This window comes from Eleutherodactylus coqui, chromosome 4 (genome assembly GCF_035609145.1).
Source record: "Eleutherodactylus coqui strain aEleCoq1 chromosome 4, aEleCoq1.hap1, whole genome shotgun sequence".
Classification (NCBI taxonomy): Eukaryota; Metazoa; Chordata; class Amphibia; order Anura; family Eleutherodactylidae; genus Eleutherodactylus; species Eleutherodactylus coqui.
Window position 1 is genome coordinate 55033869 of NC_089840.1, and position 27981 is coordinate 55061849.

A 27981-nucleotide genomic window follows, 5' to 3' on the forward strand; every position below is an offset into this window, starting at 1 on the left:
GTTACGAGTAACGAGCATCTCAAACACGCTAATACTCGAACGAGTATCAAGCTCGGACGAGTACGTTCGCTCATCTCTAATAATGGTTTTTCTTGTCATTTAACAAAATACAAAATCAATGAATAATAGTGAAACCTAAATTAAATCAGCATTTGGTGTGACCAGCTTTTATCTTATCTTCAAAACTGCATCAATTCTTCTGGGTACACTTGCACACCGTTTTTGAAGGAACTCAGGGAGGTTATTCCAAACATCTTGGAGACCTAAGCACAGATCACCTGTGGATGTAGGCTCACTCAAATCCTTCTGTCTCTTCCTGTAATCCCAGACAGACAGGATAATGTTGAGATCAGGACTCTGTGGGGGCAATTCATCACTTCCAGGACTCCCTGTTCTTCTTTATGCTGAAGATAGCTGTTAATGACATTGGCTCTGTGTGTTGGGGTCGTTGCTCTGCTACAGAAAAAATTTGGAACCAATCAGATACCTTCTATATTTGAAAAAATTCTTACTTTGGAGGATTTTTTCCACACCTGTGTAAAACGTAGGGTATATCAATCAAACCCAAGAATTACAGTCCGGATAATCATCTAAGGTGTATGTCGACCTCTGAAATTTACTCTATAGTAGATGTCAGCAAGGCGATAAGGATCATGCAGCTGGATTTCAGGTTTTTGATCTTTCTGTTCTTGGGGAGATACGTTGCTGTCAGAGGTGTGGCTTTCTTTCATCTCTACATTTAGAAGACATGCCTGGCCCAAAATGCATGTACATGGGGGTATTGGGTGAGATAGCTGTTGGCCAAATGATTGAACTCCTGACAGCTCTCTATTGTGTATGGCCATCCTAAATTTCCATAAGCACACTATTCCATATATGAAACAATGATATATTGTACAATGGTACAGTCTAGTCTAGATTCACAGCCCCACAACCGACAGTCGTTGCCCGTTTTCATGATTTTAGATAGTAAGAATAAGAAATAACACAAGTGGTCGGATCGATGTTTTAAGGCCGGTTTCAGATCTGCGTAGGAATCGCGGTCCGGAGGCTCCGTCACAGATCCGACTCATGCAGCGCTTTCTCTTCCATCCAAAAGCAGAGTGAAAAGCCGATGGACCCCATTACAGTCAATGGGGTCTGCCCGGTATTGTTTGGTTCTGTCCAGAGACGAAGCCGTTCAGCAATGGGGATTCCCATCTCCTGATTGGAGCAGGAAAGCGGAACGCTGAGCGCAGTTGTGAAACCACCCTAATCCATTAAACTGTGTGTTAATTAAAATATAATATTTAATAAATAGAATGTGATGCTTGTATGTGTCCAAATATCTACTAACATAATTATCAGAAGACAATATTAGCTCACCTGTAGTGTATGCGCCAAATTCCATTACACGTATTGACAAGGGCTCTATTCATTAGTGCACTTAGAACATGTAGCAAATCTAATATACTGGCAAGTAGATGATTCTAACAGTCATCTTCACTCTGTTCTTGTAGTATTTGGGGGATTCATATGCAGTATCACTAATCAATCAACTACAGTTTTTGGAGGTAGGAAATCTTTTTTTCAGTCTCCCATTGACTGCAATGTAAAAATTGCATCAGTTTTAGTTCCCCTTTTGGAACTGGAAACAAAAGCTCAGCAGTCTGCACCTTTACCCCATTGTAAAAAATGGCATGGCGATGCAAAATTGAGAAATGAACTTACATTGAAGGTCTTTAGTTTCAATGCATTTCAAAGGGCAAGAAAACTGAAACGTATTCTTTCTGTTTTGCCGCTCCCACAACCGAACAGCTAGACAAGCAGCAACAATGCTTGTGTGAAATGGCCCTAAGGTAGAGGTCTACTGTAATGAGAACTACATTTTGTGTCATATATACACAAAACATGACTTGTTCAGACCACAAACTAAATTTATACAAGATGCTCGTAAGTTTGAAATATTGTCCCCAAAGTGATAAAGTCAATACTTTATCTGATGATTTTTATTGTACATGAACACATACGTTCTCCAATGTAAGCCAAAATGGAGTGATGACAGTATATTCACATAGGAATTAATGAAAGGAGTTTTCAAGGACTTAAAGGGGTTTTCTAGCACAAATGTGATTGATAACCTATCTGTCAGGTTGTGCTCCTGGGACCTATAATTCTATGGAAGCACACTGCTGAAGGTGTGGGATGTTTGAGCTGGCTGAGGACGTGGAGTTCTCTAGCCAGCTAATCACCACCGATCTGCTGCACATAAATGCCAGCCATTCTGGTTAGAGGGTTCTGGTTTCCTCATTTCCCTTGTGTTTGTATTCATGCACGTTTTGCTATAGGTGTGAACAGCAACCTGTTCTGCGTATCTGTGCAGGTGACCGGACATGTAGTGTGAACAGTCCTGTTCTGTGTGTTATGCATTCCCTGGTGTGTTGGTATGAACTGTGTCCTGTTCTCTTTGGATATTTTCCAAAGGGCGAGCCAGGTCCTTAGGTTCCAGCTTTGGGCCCTGCCTATTGGGACGATCGCCTCGCTTGCAGGTAGGACTCATGGGGTAGTTGTCTTGTTAGAATAGGGACCCACGAGATGAGGACCCTTGTTGCAGGCTCGTGGGCTTAAGTATATTGGACAAAATACGAACTAATCCCTTTTATGCACTGTAGCCATGCCATCTGCTTATGTGTGTAGGTATGCCTGGTAAGTGTTTTTGGTGTTTGTCAGTCATTGTCATGTCTGCTCCCCCCATCCAAATGTAGATCTCCGGCGATCAGCTAATCACACTGTGACCTGCTGCTGAGACTCTAATGAGCTGTTATTGGTGGGACAAGCTCCCTAACCCTACACTTTTCTCCTGCAAAATGCGGGACTACGAGGCAAGTGAATGGGGGACTGTATTATATAATATCTGGTCATGCAGATTCTGACAAATCAGGTGTTGTTCTTTGCAATGGTCGACCACACTGCCTGATAATAGGGGTTCCCGTATAAGAATCCCTTTGTTCCAGTATGTGGCTGCAAGTGCTGAGTCTTCTCTCTGGCAGCAATGACATGCACTCAGTTTCCCACTATAGCAGACACCCAGCTCCGGGGTTTGCACTATGTCTGGCAGGGGCCCCAGAGGGTGCACCCAGCCGCACTCTTAAAGGACCGGCATGCACCTTGGGAAGATTTCCCTTACCTATTAGCTGCCATGCCTGGCTATATTAGGCATCCTACTCCTGTGTAAGGTGACTAAATATTCTGGCTATTACAAGTTTATTCTGATTCTTTGGTTCTCATCAGTTGGCTATTTCTCGCTATGTTCCTGTCTCCGCTCCTGACCTTGGTTTGGTACTCTGACTATTTGTCTATCTGCTGCCTGTCCTGAACTCTGGGCTGAATTACCATACTAAATCTATTCTCCGTGAACTGACCCCTGGTTTTGTTTCTTGTGCTGAAGTGTGTTGCCTGCCCTGACCCAGACTGTCTGACTACATCCTGTTCACACCCTCAGGTACTTCACCTAGGCCTTAAGTAGTATCAGTCGCCACAGGGGACCCTACAGCTTAGCCCAAATCTTGACTGGGAGGTTCAAGGGTGAGGACCAGAGTACTTTAGGTGTCACCTCTGGACCTGGCCCAAAGCCAAACCAATTTGTAACTTAGTGGATCCACGCCCGCTGATCCTGACACCCTTCTATGTCACCCTTTTGCCCTAATAAGGTATGTAGCGGAATGGTACCGATATGCATGGTGGTATTTCTTAGGCCGGCTTCACACAGGCATCAAAATCGCAAGAGATTTATACGTTGCGAGACGCACAAATATGAACCCCATTCTTTCAAATGGGGTCATACATGTGAGAAATAAATCGCAGCATGTTCTATCTTGCTGTGTGCTCTTGTATCACAGCGCCCATTGTTTTCAATGGGGCCGGTGGCAGCATCGCCGTCCTCATTGAAAGCAATGCGAGAAACTCCGGATCCCCTGCCGCGGTTGCAACAATCGCGCCAAAGGATCCCTGCATCCCCAAAGTGATGAGAGGCTGTTTTGCCACAAAAATGCCCTGCATTCTCGGGATTTCACATGAATAATGAGTGTGATATGGGGGCGAGATTCACGGCCCGATATTGTGCTCACCCGTTTGAAGTCAGCCGTACAATTACAATCTAGGACCTTTTTGATTACATAGAAGCTGCAAGGATCATTGCACTATAATTTTATGCTATTGAAAGAATATGCAGATCAGATAACTGAAGTGGGCTCATTTACCATGTGCAAAATGATGAATTATCCTATGTAACTGATGTAACACTTGGAGGACTATTGCACATTTTACACTTTTTGTTCTAAGGTATTACTCGCGTTAGCTTCCCAGATATAGAATATCTGCAGTTGTATAGCTTTGGTGTCACCAAGAAACACATTACCCGAGTCTTTCTATATCTGGATCTTGTCCATGTCCCCCCGGTAATAGAGAATCCACAATCCATTTAACTGAATTGGAAACAGCTATCGTGTTTCCCGGAAAATAAGCACTACCCTGACTTTGGCTATTTTCAGGGAGATTTGAAATATAAGCATTACCCTGAAAAGGAGCCCTAGCTAGACTACATTAAAAAAAAGAATACATTACCTAGCAGACTCGGTTACCACTGCTCTCCGAAGGTCCGTAGCTCTGCTGTACATTCTGCACTCCTTGGCCACCAACAGAAGATCACTTCCTAGTTATGGGGTTCATAAATCCTGCCTCCAGGAAGCGATGATTCTAATTGGTTTAGCGAGTGCTGCTCTCAGCCAATCAATGCAGCCTTCGCTGAACCAATGGGGATAAAATTAATATAAGACAGGGGAAACACAGTATGTACAGTATCTGTATAATCACTTGTGACTCAAATTGATCTTCCACGAATACTGAAGACATCATTGTACACAACAAAAGCGCTGCCACAGTGTTTTTCACTCCGCTCTGGTATTCCGGCCAGGGGTTCACAGATGCCGAAAACAGCATTGTAACGCAAGCCCCAAAATGAAACGAAGGGAACTATTCACTTGCACTAATGAAAGGGTCACCAAGTTAAAGGGGTTGTCCCGAGGCAGCAAGTGGGTCTATACACTTCTGTATGGCCATAATAATGCACTTTGTAATATACATTGTGCATTAATTATGAGCCATACAGAAGTTATAAAAAGTTTTATACTTACCTGCTCCGTTGCTAGCGTCCTCGTCTCCATGGTGCCGACTAATTTTCGGCCTCCGATGGCCAAATTAGCCGCGCTTGCGCAGTCCGGGTCTTCTGTAGTCTTCTATGGAGCCGCTCGTGCCAGAGAGCGGCTCCGTGTAGCTCCGCCCCGTCACGTGCCGATTCCAGCCAATCAGGAGGCTGGAATCGGCAGTGGACCGCACAGAAGAGCTGCGGTCCACGAAGACAGAGGATCCCGGCGGCCATCTTCAGCGGTAAGTATTGAAGTCACCGGAGCGCGGGGATTAAGGTAAGCGCTCCGGTAAGCTTCCTTTACTTCCCTGCATCGGGGTTGTCTCGCGCCGAACGGGGGGGGGGGGGGGTTGAAAAAAAAAAAAACCCGTTTCGGCGCGGGACATCTCCTTTAAGGGCTCAGTCACACGGGCGCCCATCCGCCCCTGTGTTTCTGGACGATAAGACAGCTGCACTGTAAGTATGGACGACTCTCCGCACCGGCCGGAAAAAAGAACACATGGCTGGCAATGGAGCCGGTCATGCAGAGAATCGTCTGGCCGTCCTATCTATTGTTCTATTAATTTCTGTTATTTTTGGAGTATAGAATAACAGTCAACTATACTGCCATATACTGTACATGCAGCAGCACATCACATAGCTTATGGTGAGCACATAAGGGTGTATTACTGTCGTCTACCTATCAAGCTTTCTTCATCTTTGTTCTCATATCTTAAAGCTTTTCCCTTTCATCTAAAGTCAACTATCTCCTACTGATTTCACCTTGAGACCTAATTAGGGCTTTTCCAGCATGCTTGCTCCCCACAGACTAGAGAATCCAAACTTCCCTCCTCCTTAACTTTCACGGGGGGATTCTAAGTATACTAAAGATATTCATATCACAATATCATGCAGACCCTTCCGAATACTCTGCAAATATTCAGCAGCCTACACTTCTTATCAGGGGCGTAACTATAGAAGGTGCAGGGGATGTGGTTGCACCCAGGCCTAGGAGCCTTAGGGGGGCCCATAAGGCCTCTCTTCTCTATATAGGGAACCCAGTACTATAACTAAAGCATTATAGTTGGGGGCCCTGTTACAAGTTTTGCATCGGGGCCCGGGAGCTTCAAGTTACGCCTCTGCTCCTTATTGATTCACTGATGGTTGGTTATATACTGTTTCTCACCCTGTTGTGGTCTTTGTCCATTAAGGTAGCAACCAGTCATAGAAAGTGAATATGAAGACAACTTTAGCCTGTTTACCACTATGTATTAAAGGGGTTGTACCAGAATTTCAAGTTATCTGAAATCTGCAGAAGAGGGGATAACTTGCTGATCAGTGGGGGGTCTCAATGCCATACATCTCAAGAACTTTGATCCCATGTCCCCCTGCTCTCGTCACTGAGGGTTTACTGCACCCCCACAGTAAGATGGAAAATTAAAGAAATGCTTGCATTCCGCTTGGGTATTTCCATCAGCCTCTTTGAAATGAATGGAGTGCTGACCGCACATGTGCGCCCACGCTCCGTTCAGAGGAACATCACTGCCGGGGAAGAAGAGACCACCTCAGTGACAGGAGAGCGGGGCATGGGAGTCCTGTTCTCAAGATCAACAGGAGTCTCAGAGACAAAGAGAAAAAGAAAAAAGTCCTCAGCGCTCAAATGCATGGATACAGTGTGACTGATGAGATGGAAAAAATATGCATAAGATGAACTTAGTTCACGGAGGCGTCTCTGATGGAGACGCCCCCAGTCCCAGCAGACGTAGCAGATAACCGTTGGCAGCAAGAATAGTAGTTCCAATTGTTTATTTAAACAGTAGACGCGTTTCGGCCATATAGTATTTAGGCCTTCATCAAGTACATGCATAATCTAGAAAACATACACTATTTATAGTATTCTAAAATTAATTAAAAGGATAATTATTACCTCCTCATGTGGTTAATGAAATCTCATCAGTCACACTTTACCCATGCATTTGAGCGCTGAGGACTTTTTTCTTTTTCTCTTTGTCTATATTTACTCCACAATATCTATGATTGGAGCTTCCTTTAGCTGCTCTACAGCGCACTAGGTGCCTGTATCAATTTGGGTACAGTTACCATCAGCTCGCACAAGGTGTCCCCATCTATCTCTCCATTGCCAAATTGAATGACGTCCTGGGATATCTGAATAAGTGAGCACAGCCTACCCAACTTTTTGACAGGAGTCTCAGAGGTGAAACCTGAATTGACCAGGAAGTTATCCCCTGGGGTTAGGGAATAATTTGAAATTCTGGTACAACCCCTTTAATGATTGCAAGCACTCATATTATGGTGGATGGATGGACAGATAGCTGAGCTAAGCCTGTATCAGGTGAAGAGTCACCCTTATCGTTGATGGCACCCTGTGCTTCATTTTTTTGGCCACCCATACCTCCCCTTGCATTAAAAGGGTTGTCTCGCGGCAGCAAGTGGGGTTATACACTTCTGTATGGCCATATTAATGCACTTTGTAATATACATCGTGCATTAACCCCTTAATGACTTGGCCTATTTTGAGCTTAAGGACCAAGCCTTATTTTTCAAATCTGACATCTGTCACTTTCTGTGCTAATAACTTTTGAATGCTTTTACTTATCAAGGTGATTCTGAGATTGTTTTTTCGTGACATATTGTACTTTATGTTAGTGTAAAAATTTCAGCAATAAATTTTGTCCTTATTTGGAAAAAAAATCCAAATTTACTGAAAATTTGGAAAAATTCACAATTTTCAAACTTTGAATTGTTTTCTTTGTAAGATAGAAAGTCAAACACCACAACATAGTTATTAATTAACATTTCCCATAGGCCTACTTTACACAGCAATCATTTTTTAAGTGTTATTTTACTTTTTGCAGACTCCACAAAGTATATAAATTTAGCAGTAATTTTTCACATTTACTAGCAAATTTCAAAATCTAAATTTTTTAAGGACCAATGCAGTTCAGACATAGTTTTGCCGAGCCTGTATATCAGAATCCCCCATGAATTGCCCCATTTTAAAATCAGCACCCTTCAAAGTATTCAAAATGGCATTTAGAAAGTTTATTAACCCTTTAGATGTTTTACAGGAACTAAAGGAAAGTGCATCAAAAATTAGAACAGTTTTCTACTGATTTTCAATATAAAACCTTTTTTTTAATATAAAACAGTAGGAGTTAGCAAAGAAACAAAACTTGGAATGTATGACCCAGATTCCGCAGTTTTTAGAAATTCCCCATATGTGGACGTAGCCTGTTGTATGGGCACATGGTAGGTCTCAGAAGGAAAGGAGCGCTTCTTGTCTTTTTGAATGCAGATTTGGCAGGAATAATTTTCAGACCCCATGTAGTGTTTGCAGTGCCCCTGAGGTAGCAGTACATTTGAAACCCCCAATAACTGACCCCATTTTGGAAACTACACCCCTCAGGGAATTTATTAAGGGGTGTAGTGAGCGGTTTGAACCCACAGATGTTTGAGGAATTTTTTTTAACAGTTTGAGTTCAATACGAAAAAATCAAATTTTTCACATAATGTTTAGCTTTAGGCCCAGATTTTCATTTTTCACCAGTGGCAGAAGGAAAAACGTACCCCATGATGCGTTACCCAGTTGCTCTCGAACACGGAAATGCCCCATATGTGGACGTAGCCTGTTGTATGGGCACATGGCAGGACTCAGAAGGATAGGAGCGCTTCTTGGCTTTTTGAATGCAGATTTTGCTAGAATAATTTTCAGACCCCATGTAGTGTTTACAGTGCCCCTGAGGTACCAGTGCATTTGAAACCCCCAACAACTGACCCCATTTTGGAAACTACACCCCTCAGGGAATTTTTTAAGGGGTGTAGTGAGCGGTTTGAACCCACAGGTATTTGAGGAATTTTTTTAACAGTTTGAGTTCAATACAAAAAAACCACATTTTTCACGTAATGTTCAGCTTTAGGCCCAGATTTATATTTTTTACCAGTGGCAGAAGGAAAAAACGTACCCCATGATGCGTTACCCAGTTGCTCTCGAACACGGAAATGCCCCATATGTGGACGTAGCCTGTTGTATGGGCACATGGCAGGACTCAGAAGGATAGGAGCGCTTCTTGGCTTTTTGAATGCAGATTTTGCTGGAATAATTTTCAGAGCCCATGTAGTGTTTGCAGTGCCCCTGAGGTACCAGTGCATTTGAAACCCCCAACAACTGACCCCATTTTGGAAACTACACCCCTCAGGGAATTTTTTAAGGGGTGTAGTGAGCGGTTTGAACCCACAGGTATTTGAGGAATTTTTTTAACAGTTTGAGTTCAATACAAAAAAACCACATTTTTCACATAATGTTCAGCTTTAGGCCCAGATTTATATTTTTTACCAGTGGCAGAAGGAAAAAACGTACCCCATGATGCGTTACCCAGTTGCTCTCGAACACGGAAATGCCCCATATGTGGACGTAGCCTGTTGTATGGGCACATGGCAGGACTCAGAAGGATAGGAGCGCTTCTTGGCTTTTTGAATGCAGATTTTGCTGGAATAATTTTCAGAGCCCATGTAGTGTTTGCAGTGCCCCTGAGGTACCAGTGCATTTGAAACCCCCAACAACTGACCCCATTTTGGAAACTACACCCCTCAGGGAATTTTTTAAGGGGTGTAGTGAGCGGTTTGAACCCACAGGTATTTGAGGAATTTTTTTAACAGTTTGAGTTCAATACAAAAAAACCACATTTTTCACGTAATGTTCAGCTTTAGGCCCAGATTTATATTTTTTACCAGTGGCAGAAGGAAAAAACGTACCCCATGATGCGTTACCCAGTTGCTCTCGAACACGGAAATGCCCCATATGTGGACGTAGCCTGTTGTATGGGCACATGGCAGGACTCAGAAGGATAGGAGCGCTTCTTGGCTTTTTGAATGCAGATTTTGCTGGAATAATTTTCAGAGCCCATGTAGTGTTTGCAGTGCCCCTGAGGTACCAGTGCATTTGAAACCCCCAACAACTGACCCCATTTTGGAAACTACACCCCTCAGGGAATTTTTTAAGGGGTGTAGTGAGCGGTTTGAACCCACAGGTATTTGAGGAATTTTTTTAACAGTTTGAGTTCAATACAAAAAAACCACATTTTTCACATAATGTTCAGCTTTAGGCCCAGATTTATATTTTTTACCAGTGGCAGAAGGAAAAAACGTACCCCATGATGCGTTACCCAGTTGCTCTCGAACACGGAAATGCCCCATATGTGGACGTAGCCTGTTGTATGGGCACATGGCAGGACTCAGAAGGATAGGAGCGCTTCTTGGCTTTTTGAATGCAGATTTTGCTGGAATAATTTTCAGAGCCCATGTAGTGTTTGCAGTGCCCCTGAGGTACCAGTGCATTTGAAACCCCCAACAACTGACCCCATTTTGGAAACTACACCCCTCAGGGAATTTTTTAAGGGGTGTAGTGAGCGGTTTGAACCTACAGGTATTTGAGGAATTTTTTTAACAGTTTGAGTTGAGAACGAAAAATTCACATTTTTCCAATAATGTTCAGCTTTAGGCCCAGATTTTCATTTTTCACCAGGGGCAGAAGGAGAAAACATAGTCCATAATGCATTACCCAATTACTCTCGAGCACGGAAATGCCCCATATGTGGATGTAAACTGTTGTTTGGGCACATGGCAGGGCTCAGAAAGAAAGGAGCGCTTTTTTTGAATGCAGATTTTGCTGGAATAATTTTCAGACACCGTGTAGTGTTTGCAGTGCCCCTGAGGTACCAGTGCATTTGAGACCCCCAACAACTGACCCCATTTTGGAAACTACACCCCTCAGGGAATTTTTTAAGGGGTGTAGTGAGCGGTTTGAACCCACAGGTATTTGAGGAATTTTTTTAACAGTTTGAGTTGAGAACGAAAAATTCACATTTTTCCAATAATGTTCAGCTTTAGGCCCAGATTTTCATTTTTCACCAGGGGCAGAAGGAGAAAACGTACCCCATGATGTTACCCAACAGGGAAATGCCCCATATGTGAATCTAAACTGTTTTTAGGGCGCAGGGCTCAGAAGGGAAGGACTTAGCATGTGGCTTTATGTACAAGCTGTGCGAAGTACATCAGGGTAAAACGTCAGGGCAATAAAAAAATTAAAATTTCAGGGACGTGTGGTAGATCTTAAAACACTCATTTATACAGAGGCCGGGTTGTGTGGGGCACGTTTCACACTGGTATCTGGTGTCTTTTCTTATCCCCTGTTTGTAGCACACTCTGCACCTCTTTTGGGGCCTTCCCTTCGTCGCAGTGGAGGGAATTTCACTGAGAAAATGCTGCCCTGGTACAATTCTTGTGGCCTCGCTTCCAGAAGTACTGGGCCTCTCCCCCACCTCCTGGTCCCCAAATATTAGGTCCTTGATAACTTCCTCTTGAAATTCAAGGAATGTCCCCCTGTGGCCTGCACCTCGGAACAGCACGTAGGCATTATACAGTGCCATCTGTACGAGGTGCACGGCCAGTTTTTTGTACCACACCCGTGTTTTCCGCATGGCTCTATAGGGCTCCAGTACCTGGTCTGATAGATCGACCCCTCCCATGTACTTATTATAGTCGAGGACGCAGTCTGGTTTGGGGGTCTCTGCACTGGTACCTCGTACTGGGCAGGGGGTACTGCTGTGGCCGTGTATTGTCGTCAACATAAGGACATCCCTCTTGTCCTTATATTTAACGCACAATACATTGTCGCTGCATTGGGCCCGGCTCTCACCCCTTCTGAGCAGTTGCCCAAGCAGCGTCTTAGGGAGGCTTTTTTGATTTTTCCGAACAGTGCCACATGCCACTGTTCCTCTGGAAGCGAGGCACTGAAACAGGGGGACACTGGTATAAAAGTTATCCAGGTACAGATGGTAACCCTGGTCTAATAGTGGGTGCACCAGTTCCCACACTATTTTCCCTGTTACTCCCAGCACGGGGGGGCATTCTGGGGGCTCAATTTTAGTGTCCTTCCCCTCGTAAATACGGAACTTGTGGGTGTACCCTGATGTACTTTCGCACAGCTTGTACAACTTCACACCATACCGTGCCCGCTTACTGGGCAGGTACTGGCGGAATTTTAGCCTCCCCTTGAAGTGTACCAGGGACTCGTCTACTGCAATGTTTATCTGTGGGGCATACGCCTGGGCAAACTTGGCGTTAAAATGGTCTATTACGGGCCTGATCTTATACAACCGATCGTAATTGGGGTGATCGCTGGGGGGGCACAGCTGGTTGTCATTGTAGTGCAGAAATTTTAAAATACACTCAAAGCGCGTCCTCGACATCGCCATGCGGAACATTGGGGTGTGGTACAAAATATCGGTAGACCAGTACGCCCTGATTGTTGGCTTCTTTATTAGCCCCATGGTTAGTATAAGCCCCCAAAATTTTTGTATCTCTGGTGCATCCACAGGGGTCCACTTATCGGGTCTGGCATAGCTGGAGGTGGGATTTTGTTGAATAAAATTCTGGGCGTACAAATTCGTCTGGGTAACAATGTGGGCAATGAACTCTTCTGAAAAAAAAAACTTGAAGAAGTCCTTCCCTCTGAGCCCTTCCGGATCAAATTGAATCCCTGGGTTCCCAATAAAATCAGGGATCTGGGGTCTGTAATGTTCCGGGGTACTCCAGTGAGCATCTGATGCATTGGGGTCAGTGGCGGTCCTTGGACGCCTTCTCGGGGGTGCAGGGAGCTCAGACTCGCTGGATGAGGATGAGGATGAGGAGTCGGAGAATGCCAAAAAAGTGGGGTCGTCATCACCACTACCTGAGTCCGAGTCTGATGCAATGATTGCATACAGTTCCTCTGAAGTGTACCTCCTGCGGGCCATATTTATATAAAATGGGGCACACGGGGAAAAAGTTTTATTAGATGGGACACTGCGGGATGGGGTGACCACGGGACGGGGGTCGGAAAGAACGCGGAAACTTATGTGGTGTATTCACGTAAGTGTTTTTTTTTTTTCTTTTTTTTTTTTTTACACAGACGAATACACTGACACAACACGGACTAACGACACACTACACACTAGACGGACTAACGACACGCTACACTAACTAATGACGGGTGACGGGACAGGTAACGAAATGGGAACAACAGGAACTTTTTTTGTTTTTTTGGGTTTTTTTTTTACACAGACGAATACACTGACACAACACGGACTAACGACACGCTACACACTAGACGGACTAACTAAACGCTACACTAACTAATAACGGGTGACGGGACAGGTAACGAAATGGGAACAACAGGAACTTTTTTGGTTTTTTTGGTTTTTTTTTTACACAGACGAATACACTGACACAACACGGACTAACGACACGCTACAGACTAGACGGACTAACTAAACGCTACACTAACTAATAACGGGTGACGGGACAGGTAACGAAATGGGAACAACAGGAACTTTTTTTGTTTTTTTGGGTTTTTTTTTACACAGACGAATACACTGACAGTACACGGACTAACGACACACTACACACTAGACGGACTAACTAAACGCTACACTAACTAATAACGGGTGACGGGACAGGTAACGAAATGGGAACAACAGGACCTTTTTTTTTTTTTTTTTTTTTTACACCAAGGGATACACTGACTACACGCTGCGCTACACTACACTGCTGATCGCACGCTACAGCTCACTCACTACACTTCTGATCACACACTACAGATCCCTCACTCACTACACTACACTGCACTTCTGATCACTCACTCCACTCTGCTACACTACACTGCCTGATCAATCACTCACTACACTCACTACACTACACTGCCTGATCAATCACTCACTACACTACACCACACTGATCACTAACACTCACTCCACTACACCACACTGATGACTAACTCCTCTCCACTACACTGATCACTAACTCCACTCTGCTACACTACACTCCACTACACTACACTACACTACACTCCACTACACTACACTACACTCACTCCCTGCCTAATCTACACTCTAATCGCACTTTATATTCACAGATATGACAGTAGGTGCTCTCTGTACAAGCACCGGAAACACACTGCGGTGCTTGCACATGGAGCCCCTACTGTAAACAGCGCGAAGTCCGCTGCTGCGCTGTGATTGGTCAGGGAGTTTTTCCCTGACCAATCACAGCGATCGTGGGGGAGGGACCGCTCTGATTGGTCCCCAGCCCGGATGCCTCACTTGTCTGCCGACGATATCAGCCAGGATCGCTGCTGTGTCGCCGCGATTGTCACCGCGGCGACACTTTAATGGCATGACGTACCAGGTACGTCATGTTGCGGGAAGTATCCCGCTACCATGACGTACCAGGTACGTCCAGGAGCGGGATGGGGTTAAATATGAGCCATACAGAAGTTATTCACTTACCTGCTCCGTTGCTAGCGTCTTCTTGCTTTTTTAGACGCGCTTGCGCTGTGCGGTCTTCTTCCTGGTGAATGGGGCCGCTCGTGCCGGAGAGCTGGTCCTCGTAGCTCCGCCCCGTCACGTGTGCCGATTCCAGCCAATCAGGAGGCTAGAGTCGGCAATGGACCGCACAGAGCCCATGGTGCACCATGGGAGAAGACCCGCGGTGCATCGTGGGTGAAGATCCCGGCAGCCATCTTGGTGAAGGAAGAAGAAGGAAGAAGGAAGACGTCGCAGAGCGGGGATTCGGGTAAGTAATATATATTTTTTTTTTTAACACATCCTTTGGGGTTGTCCTGCACCAAACGGGGGGCCTATGGAAAAAAAAAAACGTTTCGGCGCGAGACAACCCCTTTAAGGAAAAAAAAAAGTTCTATATTAAACTGATGACCAGTCTGCCTGTAGTCTGTCTACCCACACTAGAACAACTCAGTAAATGAATACAGTACCAGACCCAAGCAAATTACATATGTGTGTATGCAGTACCAGAACCAAACTTTTGATGTACATGCAGTACCAGGACTAAATTCAGTAAATAAATACGGCACCAGAACTGAACTCATAACATAAATACAGCACCAGAATTCACCTCAATAAATTGATACTAAACCAGAACCAAGCTCATAGCATAAATACAGCACTGGTAAAAAACTCATAACATAAGAACAAGTACAGCCCAAGAACCAAGCTCATAACATAAATACAGCATGAGAACCAAAATCATAACATAAATACAGCACTTGAAGCAAGCACATAACATAAATACAGGACAGACCTGCCTCAGTATGTAGATGCAATACCAGAACAAAGCTCATAATAAAAATACAGTAGCAGCATTAAGTAATTGTGTTGTAGGGGTGCAAATGGTCTGACAGAGGGAGCCCCTTCTCTCTTACTGTTAAGATGCTACTCTTTATATATAGGAGATTCTTTCTACAGCACGTGTGTCAAACTCAAGGCCGTCTGGCAGAATCCGGTCCGCCTATCATCTTATGTGGCCCATTTCGAGGTCTAAATGCAGATAGACCAGCTCTTCACTTTCCCCAGAGGATGCAGCCATCCCTTGGCAGAGGGGATGGTGCTAGCATGAAGAGCTGGTACCATCTTGGGTTCTGAGCAGGGGCGTAACTATAGAGGGTACAGGGGATGCGGTTGCACCCGGGCCCAGGAGCCTTAGGGGGCCCATAAGGCCTTTCCTCTCCATATAGGGAGCCCAGTACTATGAATAAAGCATTATAGTTGGGGGCCCTTTTACAGGTTTTGCATTGGGGCCCAGAAGCTTCAAGTTATGTCTATGTGCAGCATGGTTTAGGTATGGGTACGGGTACAGATACAGATAGAGGGGGGGCCCCAGCTCACCTTTTGCATCAGGGCCCCTGAGCCTTTACTTACGCCCCTGGTTCTGAGCTTGGGCGCACCTCTACATTGCTCTGTTCAGGTGGCAGCACAGCTTTGCCAGCTCTACCTGGACACCCTAGCCACCCTCCAAGGTAGGAAGCTTGGTGCTAAAGAGGTGGAAGGGTCGAAACACCATCACAGTGCATAGAGCATATGTATGCACTGTGTATTTGGATCGTCTTGCGTTTTTATTTTGCGTGCCTATTTACTGCATTTTTTACATTCACAAAAATAAATGCAAAAAGGTCCCATAGATTTCCCCTCCCTTCATGCATAAATACGCAGTGAACATACATGTACTATACATATTCACTACATATTTTCACCATCCTATTGACTTAAATGCGCAATTTCGGTCTGTAATGTGGAAAAAATTGGAAATGCTGCGATTTTTTTTAACATGCATAAGATACACACATGGAAAACATGTGCAAATACCCCAATGTAAATTAGTGCTGTTTAAGCTGTATGCATTATGTGCGTAAAAAATACTTGTAATATTGAATGCAAATATGACAGTGTGAATAAGCCCTAATAAATCGCCCTGTGAAGGCAACCATAAAGCCTTCACAGGGCCAAAATGAGTATGACACCCCTGTTCTACAAAATAGCAAAATCTACTAGACCATTCCATGCAATATAAAGGTACACTGAGGTATACCGGGTCCAATGGAGGCCACTGACTCTCTTTTAGCCTCCCTTGAGTGAATGGAGCCCTATAGATATGGTAGCATGTACATTGGGAGGTTTTTCTGACATACACAATAAACATAGATCATTAATGTGATGTGAACAGGGCTTAAAAATTCAATACATAGCAAAGGAGCAATAAGGAGGCATTGAGTTCTGTATCCATTTGCCGTTTATTGCACCTATAGTGTCCTTCTGTTCAGTGCCCCCTCATAACCCATTTAGTTATTTTCTTTTCACTGCCCATGTTTTCTTATGCCCATTTGTCTTTTACGGCACATTTAGAACCCTCCTGTCCCACATAATTATAGAATTTCCACAACATAATATGGCTCTATTTGTGCCTTCAGAAGATGATACAGCCCCTTTGGGCCCCCATAAGTTCACAATTAGAGATGAGCGAACACGTTCGGCCCCGCCCCTTTTTCGCCCGAACACCGAACTTTGCGAACACCTCGGTGTTCGGGCGAAAAAGTTCGGGGGCCGCCGTGGCAGCGCGGGGGGGTGCGGCGGGGAGTGGGGGGGAGAGGGAGAGAGAGAGGGCTCCCCCCTGTTCCCCGCTACTGCCGCCCGCGCCGCCGCGCATCTCCCCGCCCCCCGGCGGCACCCGGACACTTACGCGCGAACACTGCAGTGTTCGCTAAAGCCGGTGTCCGGGTGCGGATGTGTCCGTAACGGACACGTTCGCTCATCTCTATTCACAATGCCCTCTTTTTCCCTTTTAAAGTTATAGTGCCACTTTTATACCCCTAAAGTAATAGTGTCACCGTTGTGGCCCTCATAAGGTAATAGTGTCCTCTTTAAATAATAATCCCTTTGTGCAACATAAGGTAATAGTGCCCCTCCCCCAATATAATAGTACCTCCTTCGTGTCCACATATGGTAGTAGTGCCCCCTTTGTGCCCCCATAATGATATAGTGCTCCCTTTTTTGCCCCTACAATATAATAGTGCCCCCTTTTCTCTTTTAAAGTAATAGGGCCAGCTTTGTACCCTTAAAGTAATAGTGTCACCGTTGTGGCCCTCATAAGGTAATAGTGTCCTCTTTAGGTAATAATCCCTTCCTGCAGCATAAGGTAATAGTGCCCGCCCCCCCCCCCCCCACACACACACACACTATAATAGCACTTCCTAGTGTGTCCCCTTTGTGCCCCTGTAATTTCATAGTGCTCCCTTTTTGCCCCTACAATATAATAGTGACTTCTCTTCCCTTCACAGCCTCTCCCAATGATCCAGCACAATGCCACAAGGCAAAGGTGATAACCAAGAGGCTCGGTGAACAAAACATTGACATTTTAGGTCTATGGCCAAGAAACTCCCCAGATGTCAATCCCATTGAGAACCTGTGGTCAATACTTAAAAAGCAGATGGACAAAGTAAAACACAGAAATTGTGATAAATTCCCAAGCACTGATTAGGAAGAATGGTTTGCCATCAGCCAGAATTTGGCCCAGAAGCTGATATCCAGGATGCCAGGTCAAATTGCAGAGGTCTTGAAAAAAAAGGGGCCAACACAATAAATATTGAGTCTTTGCCTAAGCTTGATGTATTTGTCAAAAGTTTAAAAACTTATTAAATGCTTATAATTGAACTTCAGTAACCATAGAAACATCTGACTGAAAGATCTAAAAACACTGCAGCACTGAACTTCGTGAAATGAAAAATGTGTGGCATTCTCAAAACTTTTGGCCACGACTTGTACTATTAACTTTCTGGGATAACAAACTCAGCTCTGCTATAAACAGCAATGTATTAGTGTATAGGCACAGATAATGGAATAGGGAAACATAGAGCAACAGGAGAGAATTCTTGTCATTATACTGAATATTTGCAGTTATAATAAAACACTCGTCTGATCGCAGTGAAGAATGTAGAATAACCTGCATTCTTAGCTACTAGTGATATTGCAATGTACAAATAAAGTAGTCTGTACGACCAGAGGCGTAACTTGAAGCTCCTGGGCCCCAATGCAGCCCCAATGCAAAACCTGGAACGGGGCCCCCAACTATAATACTTTATTCATAGTACTGGGCTTCCTATATGGAGAAGAGAGGCCTTATGGACCCCCCAAGGCTCCTGGGCCCGGGTGCAACCGCACCCCTGCATCCTCTATAGTTACGCCCCTGTCTACGACACTTGCCAGATATCATTGGACAGAGAACAATTCCACATATGAAGTTGACTGGGTATTTTCTGTAGACTGTCGCACGGCTCCGCTACTATACATTTTTTCATACTTAATCCCACAGGTTTACTGTGCAATAAAGCCCCTTCTCTTCTGCATCATCTAAATCCTGTGACACTCGGAGCGCAGATATCCAGCTGCGGGCGAGCTTTCAGGATGTTTTCATCTCTTTTGGTTGCCCAAGCTTTTATTCTTAAAGAATGAAATGGCCTTGTGATAATCCCTGGCATGGAGTCCCGAACGATGCCCTGCTATGCCCATTATCCTGAACCTGGTGTCGGGGAGGAACATGAACAGACTGAACAATGAGTCCCTGCTGTGCAGCTATCCGCAGCTCCTCTAGGATGACCTCCTGCCATATGCATTATGTTACTAGCCTCGTCTAACAGCAGCAGGACTTTGTATAGAGGTACGTTACTCCGTAAAGTGAAGAACACCTGTAGCCTCTCAAGGTGGAAGAGGCTTAGATCCCATTCAGCCTTGGAATGTTGCTGATTCTCAGCATGCAACAACATTGGATACAATGTAGATTTAATGTATCATTGAAAGAGTCTATTCAGCCATTCTACCATTATGTTACAAGGTGGCTATAAAAATATGTAAGGGACAAGTTAAAATGCCAAGCACGATGTTTTCATGTCCTCCTTAGACCGTACGGTAATATGCTGCGTAAAAATTGCTGCGTTTCTACGGCACAGGGAACTGCATATCCCTGTGTATTGTCGCGTTTTTGCCTGAACAGCGTATGTTACGCACGCTGTCCTGCGCTAGCTTCCTTCTTTTTTTAAACTTTCTACCCATATTTCCTAGCAGCATGCATTATAAATGCCAAGCATACACAATGTAACTGTATGTACTGCGTTCTGAACATACCAAAAGAAAACAATAGAGCCGTATGTGTATAATACGTGGTAAGGGCTTTAACAAAGCCCGCGAAACATAAAGAATCAAACATATATATTTCCATGGGTTCATTCTTATGAGCAGGTTTCTCGCTCACAATTCCTGCATGCGAGAAAACATAGGACTTGCACTATCTTTCTGTGTTTTATGTATAAAGCTACCATAGAAGTCTATGAGAGGGTAAAATCAAGGGCAAGAAGACAGTTGGCTCTTACCGTGTTTCCCCAAAACTAAGTCCTACCCCGATAGTAAGACCTATCGGGTTTTCAGGGGAGGCGTGAAATATAAGGCCTCCCCCGAAAATAGGACCTCTCTCAGGTGCACCAAAAATAAATAAAATCAATACTCACCTGGTCCGCAGCATCCGGATGGTCTCCGGCGGCACTGCGGCAAGCGGCTGAGTCCTTCCCGTCTGCCTGCTCAGCTTCTGCTGGTGACAGAGCTTTGTATACCCCACCTCCAGCAGAGTGAGCCCTGTGATTGGCTTAACTCAGCGCAATCTGCCAATCACAGCCGGCGCTTGATGAGCCAATCACAGCCATTCAGTGGATGACATAACTAAATGGCTGTGATCGGCTAATCGAGCGCCTGCTGTGATTAGCTGCTGGTGCTGAGATTAGCCAATCACAGCGCTCACTTTGCTGGAGGAGGGGTATTCAAAGCCCTTGCCGCAGCGCCGCCGAATGCCGCGGACCATCCGGATGCCGCGGACCAGGTAAGCATAAGTCCCCCCCCCCCCCCCCCCAAAAAAAAATAAGACACTGTGCCCTTTTTGGGCCAAAAAATAATATAACACAGTGTCTTATTTTCGGGGAAACATGGTATTAGGCTTTAATAGGCATTTTATTCTATAGAAAGCGAATATCACGCGTGTGTGAACTGGCATTGCGAGCGCAACAAATACATTACTATGCGCAGACACCCACGTATCACCCGAATTACTGGCATCTCCAAACCTTGTTCATGTGCAAATACTCTCCGTTGCAGCAAGCATATTTGCTCATATTTTCGTCTGTCGAAGCCCTAAAGTAGAACACTCTGCAGTATTTTTTACGTGCGTAATATACGCAATAAATATACGCAAGTGTGAACAGAGCAATGAAAATCAATGTGCTTTCATTGAAGCACGTTACGTGCGTAATACGCAATTCAAATACGTTCGTCTGAGCCCGGCCTTCCATGGGTTTTGTTTCAGTTCCAAGGTTTTTATCACACTACAAAACATAGACTTTTTATTAGACTAACTCACTGGGGAAATCATACAACTGAAGACAAACACCAGATAAAGACAACATTGTGGAACAGGTTGCCACTAGAGATGAGCGAACACGTTCGGCCCCGCCCCTTTTTCGCCCGAACACCGAACTTTGCGAACACTTCAGTGTTCGGGCGAAAAAAGTTCGGGGGCCGCCGTGGCAGCGCGGGGGGGTGCGGCGGGGAGTGGGGGGGAGAGGGAGAGAGAGAGGGCTCCCCCCTGTTCCCCGCTACTGCCGCCCGCGCCGCCGCGCATCTCCCCGCCCCCCGGCGGCACCCGGACCTTTACGCGCGAACACTGCAGTGTTCGGCAAAGCCGGTGTCCGGGTGCGGATGTGTCCGTAACGGACATGTTCGCTCATCTCTAGTTGCCACTATACTGTATATAGCAAAATAGGAAGTAAAACATATCAATGTGTATATTCTAAATGCCTCAATAAGGTAATTGGGTAATGCTTTATTATATTATTAAAGGGGTTGTAAAAGGTTTTTTTTTATTCTGCTGCCCTAAACTATATTTGACTAATATACGTCAAAGTACCCCTTTGGTGCTCCAGTGCCACAGCATTATTTTACAATTCATTATTCCGCCACAAGACACAACTAAAGCTGCTGCTGCGGAATTCTGTTCCTAAATCCACAGGTTTAACTGGATTTTGATGCAGAAATGCCGGCTCGTTTAAAGGGATTGTCATTAAAAAAAAGATAAAAATTCTATACTTACCTATTATCCCCCCCATCAGTCTTCTTACCACATCTCCTCGCTGATCTTCTCCTGGCTCCTGCAGTCCCTCAGGTCACCTCACTGCAAGCCGGCCAATTGTTCTTCTGGTGACAAAGCGTCCATTCTCTTCAGTCTCCTTCCTGCAGGGCAATGTACGCTACGTCATGGAGTGCCGAGCTATTGCTGAGACTGCTCATACGCGCTGTCTCGCAACAATAGTATATGAACACTTGCGTCGAGACAGAATGCACGCGCAGTCTCAACAATAAATCGGACTACCCTGCTAGGTAGTGAACACTTCGTCACTAGTGGCATAACGGACACTGACTTTCAGGTAGCAGAATGCCGGCAATGTATGCAAGGCATTACAGGAAGAAGAGGATTTGGCCAGCTGGAGATGATGTAACTCGGAGGATTGATGAGCCAGGAGAAGATCGACGAAGAGAAGATGCGATAAGAATACTTCATGGGGAGGAATAAGTAAGTATTGATTTTTTTAAGTATTGACAAAAGCCCTTTAAGCCCTGCAGGTTTTGGTGCGGCCCCCGTGTTGCAGTGCGTCTTTTAACTTTTTTAATCTTTTTTTTAGAGCTAGCCATGATTTCCAGGAAAGGGCTTATATTTCAAACCCTTCCTTGAAAATCATTGCCGCGGTCGTAGCCTTCATTCCATTGCTTTCAATGGAGCTGCAGGAGCGGCCGCCCGATTGAAAGCAATGGGATAGCATTTGCGGAACTCTGCCACAAAGTATTGCCTACTTGACTTAACCACCGATCTTTGCTGTGATCAGTGGAGTCTGCAATGTAGGCTGCCTCTAATTTTGAACAACAGGCCATTTCCTTTTCACAGCGGGATGTATCCCCCTTGATGTACGAGATGGGGGATCCTAAACAGCCCCACAAGAAGGCTCTAAGGATCTCCCATAGTAAACTCGGATCTGTTGGCTTTTAAAAGCCCATCTAGCTGGTCAGGGATTCGTGTGGATTGAAGAGGCTTAGCCAGAGTGGATGAACTCTCCAGCCGTGCCTAATGCCATGGGAATCTGAGGATTAAAGTTCAATCCAAAGAGGAGAATGATCAGAGATTGCTCTAGGGAGGTATTTAACATCACATGTCATAGTGCATGATCTGGCATTTCCAAAGACGTGGGCTACACAGGACAGGGCGTTACTACCCACTGAGTAGCAAGAAAAACCTGGTCGTTGAGGTTTTTAGTTCTCCAAATATCCTGCCAACCCACTTCTTGAACAAATAAGGCTAGTGATGTGGCGCATGGTGCCGTGTTAATTGCCAACTGTGGATTTTGATGTGGAAATGCAGTCAAAATAAGGGTGATTTCACACGGGGCAGAATGCTAAATACCAAAATCAACACTGCTGGAATGCCGACTTTGATGCGGAATTGAAAATGGCAGAATTCTGCTGGCAATTCCATATCAAAATTCGCATTTAAGTATATGGATTTTGGTGCTAAATTCCATGCCGGCATATTCTGCAACGTTGTTATGGAAAATTCCATCCTGTGTGAAAGAACCCTTAAGCCATTTTCAATTCTGCAGCAAAATCTGCAGGTAGCTCTTGCGGGCTAATTTTGGCCATTTGGAAGGCCAGTTCCACAAAGGCGATCGCAGCAAAATCGCATTTTTTTACCATGATTTTTGAGCAGCAGCGCTGCTTTTTCTCGTGAAAACATGGCTGCTGCTCACAATTTTCTCATGGTTTTTTATTGCATGATTTTTTAACACAATTTTTTAGAGCGAAAGTCCTTTCCAAAGATAAAAGTGCAACATACGTTTGTGCGTTGCGATGCGATAAAAAGGAGGCTCCATAGGAAAACACGGGTGATAAAAAACAAAAAACGCTCACACAAAGACAGGGCATGCTGCGATTTTTATTCTCGCAAAATTGCATCAGTAAAAAAAATCATCGGTTTCATAAAACCGCTTTTTACTCACTCTTGCATTGCTCAAAAATCACACGATTGTATCGCCCATGTGAAACCACCCTAAGGGCTCTTTCACACGAGCGTATATCGATATACGCTACGATCTGATGTATTGTATTCCAATGCATCAGATCACATGGCTGTATTCCCGCAGCGTAAAAGCACCCGGCCAGGCCAATATAGCGCCAGGCACTTTAATGCCAGGCTGAAAAGATAGTCTTCAATCTATCTTTCTGGCCCAAATACGTCAACCGCTGCATTGGCTCTTATGGGAGCCAATGACAGCAGCTGGAGAAGGGAGGTGGGAGGGAGTTTAGCAGCGTGACTGCTAAACTCCCTCCCATTTCTCTTTTCTCCCCTCCGCCCTTTTGCAATGGGGGGTTGGGGGCGGAGCTAAGCTCCCACCCCCACCCCCCCTTGTCCACAGCCAGCAATGGGAGGGGGACTTCGCCCTGCCCCCTTCCATTGCAAACAGCACAAGGGATGGAGAGAAGCAGTTAAAGAGGTTGGAGTTTAGCAGTCATGCTACTAAACTCCCTCCACCTCCCTTCTCCGGCAGCTAGCATAGGCTCCCATAGGAACCTATGCAGCTGCCTCTGGCGTGAGAGTGCCCGGTCAGACGCTTTTATGTCGCGAAAATACGCCCCTGTGCACCGATGCTTTGTAAGCCAATGCATCAGAGGGGCAGCGTATATCGGTCAGGCATGAAAACCTGGCCGATCTACACCTGTGTGAATAAGCCCTAAGGACTTATTCAGATGATCGCATTTACGCAAGTATTTCCGCATGTTTAAAAGTCACATAAAATACAGCCATGCGAAGCATTGGATTTAAATGGCTTCATTCAGACTTACTCGATCTTTCCACTCTAAGGGCTCCTTCACGAGCATACACATTTATACATTCGCCCGTACGCACTGTATATTCACATGAATTCATTTTTGCCATGATCGACTTCCGATCTTAATTGGAGCATTTAAAGCCATTCACACGGGGCGCTGCTGCTTGAGTGTTAAAAAACACGCTGAAGAGATGGCAAGCAACGATCGGCAGAAATGGCAACAAAATGCCTAATTACGGCCAGCTGCCTTCTTTTCCCAGCGTTGTACAAAGGGTAACTTCCTTGCTCCTCCTTTTTTTCTGCTGCCAGAGAAGTCTATGGGAACTTGCTGAGTGACACGGCGAAAGATAGATCAAGCCCTATCCTTTCACATGCGTCTGTTTGGCTCTAAATTTATTCTGCAGCAGGACAACGACCCAAAACATACAGCCAATGTCATTAACTGTAGGGCTTATTCACACAAGCGTATATAACGGCTGGACGATATACGCTACCATCTGATGCATTGGATTCCAATGTATCAGATCACACAGGCGTATTCCTGCGGCTAAAATCGCCGTCCAGGCGCATTTACGCCGGGCTGGAAAGATAGTCCTGGAACTATCTTCCTAGCTGGACTACGACCGCTGCCATACACTCCTATGGGAGCCAGTGACAGCAGCCGGAGAAGGGAGGTGGGAGGGAGTTTAGCAGCGTAACTGCTAAACTCCCTCCCCCTTCTCTCCTCCTCTCTCCTCCTCTCTCCGCCCCTCCATCTGTTTGCAATGGGAGGGGGTGGCTGCGGACAAGGGTTGGGAGGTTAGCTCTACCCCCTCTCGTTGCAAACAGCTGAAGGGGAGGAGAGTGGAGGTGAGCCAGCGAGGGAGTGGGAAAGGGGAGACAGTTTAGCAGAGCTAAGCTGTCTGCCCCCGCCTGACGGCATATATGCCGAGCCCATACATCAGATGGTAGCGTCTATTGGCCGGCCATGAAAACGCCGGTTGATATATGCTTGTGTGAATAAGCCCTCAGTGTAATGGCGGTTTCAGACGACCGTATGCACAACTATGCTAGGAGCAGGTTTTCCTTGTCCATCTCAGAATTTTCAAACTCCATGCCATAGTGCAGAAGTTTGAAAAAAAAAAAAAAAAACGTGGAAAGATAGGTCCTGCCCGATGTTTCCCACTTATGGTATTAACTACATGCAGGGAAGATAGGGCAAGTCCTATCTTTTCTCAGGTGTAGTATTCACGCCCGAGAAAAGAGCTAGTGAAAACGAAAGCATTGAAATCAATGGTTTTGTTTTGTTTCGTTATACAGCTGTGATCATCGGACTAAAACACATTTGACAGTTTAAGCCCTAAAGAAGAACAAGGAGTCCTGGAAGTGATAGTACAGCCCTACAGAGCCCTGATCAACATCATCAAGCCTGTCTGGGATTATATCAAGCGACAGAAGGATCTGAGTAAGCCTAAAATTCACCCAAGATCGGTGATCAGTTCTCCAAGATGGTTGAAACAGCCTGGCTGCCAAATTCCTTCAAAAACTGTGTGCAAATGTACCTAGAAGAATTGATACTGTTCTCAAAGTGTGGACCCACCAAACATTGATATTATTTAGATTTCTCTTTTGTTCATTCACTTTGCATTTTGTTAACCGACAAAAAAAAAAAAAAAAAAAAAACGATTAAAGTGGTTGCAGCAGAATTTCAAATTGTCCCCACTCCACAGCACAAGTGACAACTCACTGATCGGTGGGGGGTGTCACTGCTGAGACCCCTGCCGATCTCAAGAACAGGGATCTTGTGTCTCCCATCCTCCAACTGCACCCCCCACAGTGAGGAGCAGCCTGAATGAAGTGCTAGTCAATAAGCGCACCAGCGCTCTATTCGCTATTAATGGGCCTGCCTAGATACTCAAGCGGGTGCTCCATTGGAATGAATGGAGCTCTGAACGTGCATGTGCAGCCAGCGCTTCATTTACAGCCCCCACAGTGACAAGATAGTGGGACATAGGAGTCCCTTTCTCAAGATTGGCAGTCACCCATTAAGACCCCCATCAATTAAAAATTGTGCACTATTCCAAGGATAGGGGCTAACTTGAAATTCTGTATACAACCCTTTAACACTTCGGTTTTTGAAATCTTTCTTACTTTGCAGTATTTTTTCCACACCTGCCTAAAACTTTTGCACAGGGCTATAGATAACAGAAATTTGGGGGGTTGACTGAATTCACATCTCAATTTCCAGATCTTGAGCCTGGCAAAAATATTTTCATTCTGTAATATTATTTGTATCCACAAGAGTAAATCTGGTAAATATATTATCAGAGACAAAGAAACAAAAGTAACAATAAATAAGCAAATAAATAAATAGATACATTATATATTAACAGATGTTCATAGGGAAATAAAGCCACTGGCATACCTACCTGTCAGCTGAGAGGGCTGTCAGGGTAAACACTGATACCCCGACAGATGTAAGTTGTATGAAAGGAATAAGCTTGCAGCCCACCCTGCCAAACAGCCACTTATCTGCCAGGTACCTGCTGGCATCCACAGGGGCACAAGTGACCAACAACAATAGATCTCCCAGAGCCAGGCTGGAGATGAACAGATTAGGGACATTTCTCATGGACTTTACAGTGCAGAAGATCTTGATTAAAGTCACATTCCCAACAAGTCCTACAAGAATGATGAGCCCATACACAGGAGCAATAGCATAAGTGACCCCAGGGTAGAACCAGTCTTCAGAAGAGTGGTTTGAGCTCTGATTAAAGCAGGAACTGGTGGGTGCAAAGTTATCCCCTTCCAAATCCCGCAGAAGGCAGTTTTCAGGGCTCATTGTCAGGCTGTGGTGAAGCACCATAAAGTCAGGGGTGCTCACTGGGTCTTGTGTTATCTTCACTGTCAGCCCATGAATGAGGTGTAGTCACATTTTAGAGGTCATCCCTTCTTTCTGCTTTTTGATCCATCAGTGCTTCATTGCTCCTGGACTGTATGTCTTCTTAGGATCTTCTATGCTCTACTATGACATTACTTCAGTTGTGGCTTTTTGATTCCTCAGACTTCCAAACTCCTTGAAAACAGTTTCTAAGCCAAAGTAGATAATGGAGTAGATTGCATATACTGTAGTTTGCCTTCACTTCTGATCCAGTCTGTGTGATGCAATGCAGGAAGAATTCAGAGCAGCTGCTTGCAGACTTCTGACACTTTACAAAGGAAGAAATCCTGAGGTTTGCACAGTCCACCTGCTCGCACTGTACTATAAAGCGATAGAAGGTGGAAAGCCTTGCAAGTGCTGCTGTGTTCTGTGCAGCTGAGATGTGAGCAGAGAATGGACACAAGCCCCCTACTGGGCACACTGGGTACTGCTGATCAGCACAGCAAGCAAAGCCCAGTTTCCTGCTTGCTTGCTGCTGTAATATTGTGTTCTGCATCTGTAGGACCTGTCAGCTGCCAGGGGAACCAATGCAAGCAGACAGTGATCATTTAAGGCACAGACAAAATTATTGTCTGCACAGAC

The 27981-nt window shown here is 45.1% G+C and overlaps 1 protein-coding gene across 1 annotated transcript in view; it reads right to left on the bottom strand.

The window, feature by feature from the left end:
- The window catches only part of GRPR (gastrin releasing peptide receptor), a 126729-nt gene extending 99429 nt beyond the window's left edge, over window positions 1–27300 (bottom strand). The window contains exon 1 of the mRNA XM_066598583.1: window positions 26888–27300. Coding sequence (XP_066454680.1) covers window positions 26888–27300 — 413 coding nt within the window. The remainder of the gene's footprint in view (window positions 1–26887) is intronic.
- Window positions 27301–27981: the final 681 nt, after the last annotated feature.